Source organism: Schistosoma mansoni, chromosome W (assembly GCF_000237925.1).
Source record: "Schistosoma mansoni strain Puerto Rico chromosome W, complete genome".
Lineage (NCBI taxonomy): Eukaryota > Metazoa > Platyhelminthes > Trematoda > Strigeidida > Schistosomatidae > Schistosoma > Schistosoma mansoni.
In genome coordinates, this window is record NC_031502.1 from 30810123 (window position 1) to 30817898 (window position 7776).

At 29.7% G+C, this 7776-nt stretch overlaps 1 protein-coding gene across 1 annotated transcript in view; it reads left to right on the forward strand.

The window, feature by feature from the left end:
* Window positions 1-417: 417 nt before the first annotated feature.
* Window positions 418-7776, forward strand: part of Smp_143080 (hypothetical protein) — a gene marked incomplete at both ends in the record, with an annotated part of 28082 nt that continues 20723 nt past the window's right edge. Inside the window, one exon of the mRNA XM_018789345.1 lies at window positions 418-865. Within this exon, the coding sequence (XP_018654797.1) occupies window positions 418-865 (448 nt within the window). The remainder of the gene's footprint in view (window positions 866-7776) is intronic.

Consider the following 7776-nt stretch of genomic DNA (forward strand, 5'->3'; position numbering starts at 1 on the left):
AATGGAACTTTTGGTAGTAGTGGTAGTAGTTAATGATCATATAAGATGTTCAGTTTTTATGGGTTCACTAGCAGTCTTCACATCTTTGTTTAAATAATACAGACACATAACTGAGTATAATTTTTGGAAACGAAATAATAATACGCCTATAAACCATATTAGTAATAGCAAATGCACGATATCATGTTACTAGATAGGCGACGAATCATTAAACTCGACCAATCAGCCAATAAAACATGACATAGTATTAACCAATCAGGAATATACTTTTTATATGAACCAAAATATATACTCCTTTATTTTGTCGTACTAAAAATGCCATTTCATTAACCTCGTGAGTACTAATTTCATTAGATAAGTGGCTAACTATTAGTTTCTTTAAGAAAAACTTCATTATTACTATTGTATCCATAAACAATGAATTCGCCGAGTATTTTAAAAACTGCCCGTCGTTCAAGAGGTTATCGAAGTTTAAGTAATGAAATATCTAACGAAACGGATACAGAATTATCAACTATACATGACACTAATAACAACAATAGGAATACAAGACGTACGAGTACAACATTATCATCTATGCACTTTGCTACCAATCTTGTTTACAACTTATTAAGTCCTAAATATTCACCTGTATTCCGCAGTTCACGATTTAAACAGAAATCAATTCTTAAAGAGCCAAATAAAAGGTCAAACAGAATTTCGAATTTGCATTCATCAATTTCTTCCGAAACATCATCTTTAGAATCATTGGATTCACTAAGTTCAACTGATTTGTTACCTTCAGTTGAAATGAAAAAACATTCAAAGAAACTAATTAAACAAAATGATGAAAAAGATAGAATTTTGGAAGAGAGAAGGAATAATAGTTATCAACTCACTAAATGCAATCTATCTGGTAATAATAATAATAATGAAAATAATGATATAAATAGTCAACAATCTTTGAATATGTATGAAGGTCGACAAATTGATGATCGTCTAAGTGGCGTAAGTTTTTTATTTTCACATTTTTATTGTCGATTTTTTTGAATTATATTTGATGAAATAGAGTAAGTTAAGGCATTTAAGGTAGAACAAAAGTGTGTAACGTTGTTCTACGAATAAATGATTTTGTGCAGCGACATAGATATCTATTTTTACACTTCTTGGGTAATATGATACTTCAAGGTCAATGCAGACTAATGTTTACACATAATCTTTCAGTTTAAAATGGAATCATTTCGGGTGAGCCATCTATGATGCTGTAAATTGTCAACGTGACTTGTGTGAACTTTAGATTTAGCGTCAAGAAAATGCTGGTCATAGTTGTATAGTACATAGTGATGGTAAATTTAGTACGCACGAAAGTAAAACCCATTGACGTACCGTTATAGTAATATCGTCATTGAATGAAAATTAAAGTCCAATAAAAAAACTTGTTCTTTCTTAAAAGCTTTCAGTCTTCGTAACAGCGTCATGATGATAAATAAATGTTACAATCAGTAATTGTTTTATCTATACAACCTGAAGCTCATTCTTACATAGATGCTTGTCGAATGCTATGCTTGTATTAGTTACCATGTTAAAATCAACAGAAAACCAACTTTACCGATTGCTTGTCTTGATAACATACTTTGATCATCAAGTGTAACTTTTGGTATTCATCATCTACTTGATTATTCTTCAAGTTAATCCTAAATCTTGTTGTTATTTATGCGTGAGAATAAACTGAAAATGAATTGATTACATTTAACACTTTTCCAAATCACAGTTACCTATATGGTTTATTGACTATTAAATAATGGATCATAGTATACTACCAGGAATTTTCACCATTAATTAGAATTAAAATTTTTATGTCACTGTTTCTATTTACTTTCCTATGATTTATGTAACTAGTTTTGTTTAAATGAAATAAATACTTTAAATAAAAAGTCAAGTTAAAACGACATTAATTTCTTCCTTTATTAAGCATATAAATTGTTTAGTCTAATTCATAAATATCTTTTTGCCACAGTTTCGTATTACTTTAAAACACGATTTATTTGTTAGAAAGTTAAACAGACAATTGAACTTGTGAAGGCCTTAATCTGACTCCAATGATATTGTATGAATGATTGTTGTTAAAATACACATCCTGTCTATCCTCACATGTAATACATGACTTATCCGCATTGATGAATAACGGAGTTAAATAAGTGAATAATTAACAAGGTCAAAACGTGACTCATGATGGATAGGTAACTTGGCTTGTCCAGAAGCTAGAATAAGAGTATATGGGCTTAACATATCGACCGACGCTACAAACTAACATCTTCATACTCAAATGAATTTAAGAAGTGGAATATAATTTCTCATAGAAATGCTTTTTTTTCAGTGAATGATACATTACAGTAGACTGAACGATAATGCCAAATAACCATTGGCACGCATAAGTTTATTTCATACACATCTTTGCCTTTATCATCTTGAAGGAGAGTTAATGATGGATTTAGCTCGATCTTGGTGAAAAAAACACAATTAAAAACGATGTATGTAGTTATTTTTTTATTAGAAGCGCATCTGATTTTGAAACTGTGATAAAAATAGTTTTCTAACGTAGGTGCGATTCATTAATTTGAGCTAACAAGAATCGAAATTGTAAAGCTTGATTTCTCCCTGACATGATTCAGTGATATAATTATTCAGTACACTTTAAATACTCAGTGTATTCTATTTCTTTATAAACATAATGAGATAATTTCAATAAGTAGTAATTACGAGATTAACAAGAACTAATTATGTCTAAAATTACAATGAAATAATATACACCTTAAGGTATACTATAACTAGTAACAAGATAGTTAACACATTTGTAAATCTCATCTTAAATAGTATAGTGAGTTGAAAAGATGTCAGTTACATTAAAGGTTTGAAGCAGTTTATTAGATTTCTTTGAGTCATTACTTATTTGACAGATATTGGGTTTAAATGTATATTTTGAGCTTTATTTTTTATGTCACCTGAATTTAGGCTTTTTATTTTAACCTAAAAGGATGGTAAACAATTATTTCATGTCTTGATATTCAAAGTGAATAATTTGTGACGGGCATTTACAGACATGTTAGAAATGTGACGCTAATGTTATGCCAGATGAACTGAAATTACCACATTTGGCAAATTCAATGGGATCATCTCGAATTTGAAAAGTATCATTACTGATTCGGTTAAAAAAGTTTAGCATTTAGATGGGAACTGTTTTATATATCTCTCTTTTCAAATGATTGTCTAACTTTTATAAACTCGTAATAAAATAGCTTAAAAGGCAACTTATTAGATTACTCGTTGATTCCAGTCAAACTATATAATACCTAATTAGCAGATTAGACTCATTAAAAATACCCAACTGGGGTCGAGTTGTATTTGATCTCAAAAGTCTTATAAATATCACAAACGTTGTTTTTCACGGAAACGGTTGATTTCAAATTTTTATCTGGCTTTATTAGTACTAAAAGATTAGACGTTTGTAAGCCACCATTCAATCTGGAAAATTGTTCCATGAAATATTTTTGTAACATAAAAACAAAAGAAGATCAAGTCTTTTTTTCAGTTAACATAAACGCCCAGTTTTGTTTTACCTTAACGCTATTTATGAAATAATTAGCATTAAACTAACAGTCTTCTGTTAAAATAATAAGCAACAGTAAATTGTAAGTAAAAGCTTAGTTCTAGTGCTTGTAACTAATATTATGAAGATATTATAGGATACTTATATACTGTAGGATAGAAAATCACTTGTTTCTGATATTTAAAAAGGTACAATAATTTCCTACTGACTATTTAAGCCTTTTTCATAGGCGGCAACTAATGAGCTTTTTTTCTAATTCTTAACAAAACATCAAAGCTGTAATATTTAACTGAGAGCTGAATTTCAGAAATTTATTTCAAACTGTATGTTCTTTTAACAACAATAAGATTTTAATGACCAACTTCCGTCGGAAAGTAGAAATTATGGATAAACATTAAAGACTTTAAAAAAGTTTGTTGAGTTTTATTAAATTAAAAGGTTATATTTTTTGTGGCTCATAAAACCATTCATGCAAAACACATAGGTTCTTAGTAAAGATAACCAAAACGTCATGCACTGATATGTAGTTATATTATTATTAAATCTCATGTAGGTCAAATAGATATCACCGAGGGAAGAAAAAATCAGTTTAAATATGACATCTCTATTCTACCGATTGGTATTTGATAGATTAAAGTCGTGAAAATCAGAAGACATTCCTCATTATTTTTAACGGATATATGATCGACCATCTTCTTGTTCTTTTTCAAAGCGAAAGGTTGAAGTTACTGCTAAATCATAATTTCTGTAAACGCGATTACAGATTTTTCACCACAGTACAATCTTACAAAGGATATCCTGAAGCTAAACTAAATGGGTTATGTATAACGTATAATTGGGGAAGAGACAATAGGTTGAAATACAATCCATTAAATATGTATTAAAATCTGAACAATAATGTATTGATCAAGTTTTATTTGTGTAAACATGACATTGAACATGATTTTTTAAAAACCGGTCATTTAAATTTAGAATCCTCAAATAATATATACCTAGGAACGTCTGTATAAATGAGTCATAGAGTTTTCACCGTTAACTAACAGTTAAACTTTAGAAACTGAGAACTATTTGCTTTGCGTGTAAAATATTTGATTTGTAGCCAGGTCTTTTGTATTTATGCCTATCTAATACTTCACTCATTCAGAGTGAACTAACTGCAGCCGATTGTTGTATTTTTGTAAGTATACAAGAGCTAACCTAAATAAAGTAGTAAGTTCAACTGATTTCTATGGTGAAATAAACATTATTTTTCGAAATTTCTGCACGCTTCATAGCTTCTTATTTTGGACTTTAAAAAGCAACAAAAACCTTGACTGTTCGTATATTCAATTCCCACTTCTGCTTTAATTATTGTAGCATCGATAATGAAGTACCTGCTATTAGATCCAGTTTAGTAATTGTTTCTTCTAAAAGTGCTTACAAATTACTTGTGAAACTCTTGAGCGTTAATTTTTGTAATTTTAAGCTTCATCCTTTCATGATTGTATAAGATATTTGAAAGATGTATGTTACTGTCTTAAGAAACATTAATTTATTTTCCTTGGTAAATATGAAGAATGTAGAAACTTCCAGGTATCTTTCATTTAAGGCACAATTCATTTATTTTGTAACAATTTTGATACATTTAGTTATGTTGAGTTGATTGATTTTTATTAACTTCAATGAGGTGATATTCTCACTCTAAAAAAATATTTCCCATAAAACTTTCATTCTGAATAAAGTATTATAGTTAACATTAGAGTAACAATTAAACAATACTGATCGTTTTTCTTGTCTTGTGTCTTTTTAGATGTATGTTTGAATAATGTTAGCGTTATATTGACAATTTCGATGTTTGTATTTTGACTTAGTAACTGATTATTCTTGTATGCACCAAAGGATCTAAAATACAAGTTAGATTCAGTAAGATACACGATTTTATATTATTGAGGAATAGCATCCCTAAGTTAAAGACCCTTTTGATCCTCCCTGATTTCATGAGAATATCGTCAAAATTGTTTTTAACTCACAGTATGTTGACAAATCTAGAGCCTAGATAAGTTGTCCCATAAGTATGGTAGATCAACTTGGAAAATAACAACAAAACTCTTGTAATCCAAGTAACACTTGCAGGAATATTTAAATTTAATGTTTAGTCGAATATTTTTTTATGATCACAATGTGCACAGTACCTGTCAATTAACTATATTTGATTTACACTGTGGTATATAAACACTATCCTAGGACTATTCAATTTATAAGATGGATATATATCAATCGTATAAAAGAAATTCACCAACAGTACAATAAACCACATAACATAAAGTCGATGCGCAAATTAATGTTATAACATGTGAGAAAGTGTTCTCGAATAGAGAATGGAAAGGAATATTTTAGAGTGAACTGTCTGTATATCAACATACATTAGGTATAGGTACACAGAGAAATTCAAAAACATGATACAATAATAGACTTTAGGTAAAACCTTACTCCTCAATGAATAGTCTATATTATGATGTATAAGTCACCTACAGAAATAGATTTTTATTAAATTTAACATAGTAGGAGTAGCAGTATTCAAGTTACCCTTATAAAGTAATATCTCATAGACAAGTTTATGTCTATGACATGAATCACGAATACCATAAAAGTTAAATTATTTACGTTGAAAAGATTTTAAGATTTATTGTTCTGTCTGATATCTATTTTCAAAAAGGTAAGGTGTGAACAAGAAACTGTATATTTTGAAATTATAATTATTTTCACAACAGGTAATAAAAGTTGAATCTAGACACAGTCAAATCATTAGAGACAGACATATAGGTCATCCTTTCGTATTCGAATTGATGCCTATGATCGTTTTAATATACGTCAATAAGCAACGTTTACTTTAATTCATAGCTTTTGATGACTTTTCTGTTCACATTAAGAACGATTACATCATTAAATTATATTGTAGGCAACATTTATAGGATCAGTAAATCGCTGTGAAGCATAAGGCTCATTAGATTATACGCTCCAACGTGGATCCACCTAGTTCGATCTTTGTAATAATACGATATTCCTTACCTGTATGAATAAAACCACTGAGCTGAAGTAAAAAAAGTATTCCTCGTTACATGTTACATAATAGTAATATGTTTTAGATAAAGTTGTTTTATTATAATGAGTAATAAAACCCGTTTTAATGGTTTCGGAACGTATGTTTATTATAAATCTTATCAGACCTCTAATTCATTAACAACATAAATGAACATTAATTTGTAGGCTTTCAAATGAAATATTATCCTAGCAACTGGTGTTAAATAATAGTTAGTCGTTTTACATAATGAATAATTAATTATATTTAATGTAGATTCCATATACTGAAGAAACACGCCAATATCCAATGTCTGAAAAACGAAAAAAAATAGTGATAATGGTCAACCACATTGAAAAATAGATTAATATAAATTACTTGGTGCATGAAGATTTGTTTAATTAATCAATAATAACTTCAGGTCAATCGACTCTAATAAGGCAAGAAGTGAGAATAAACTAGAATTAAGAGAACTAGTGAACAGTCTATGTGATAACATCAAACAATGTCAAATTCAGGTTTATGAAATAGCTAATATGAAATAAACTTCTTAGCTCATTTTACTAACTTAAACAATTTACAAGTGATGAGTTCATACATCTAATGATGTATTTCGATATTTTGTTGATTGGTGAAACACAGTGATCTAATATCCCATATATGAATAACGTTGTAAAGGATTTAATCGGTATAGAAGTTTTTTTTCAAATTGAGTTTTTGCCATGACAAAAATACTTGAACACTTTTTATGAAGCAATTTTCATTTGTTCAGAAGGGGTTTTTGTGGATATTTCAATATTTTCATAGTTGAAATCATGAGTCAATTGAAGCTAGACCACCATAGAAAACCTGGAAGCACTGGACGGCCGTTTCATCCTATTGTGGGACTCCTCAGCAGTGCGCATCCATGATCCCGCACCCGCAAGACTCGAACCCAGGACCTACCAGTTTCGCGCCAGAGCGCTTAACCGATAGACCACTGAGCCGGCATCCAACGGTGTTGATGTCTAACTTCAACTGATCCACGAAATTGAGCAACTGTTCACCAATTGTCTTCAGTGAGTTGATATCTCTACAACAGACCTGGTTGAACTCCACTGGTCACTGCTTCCAAGTAGAACTCAAGGAAACA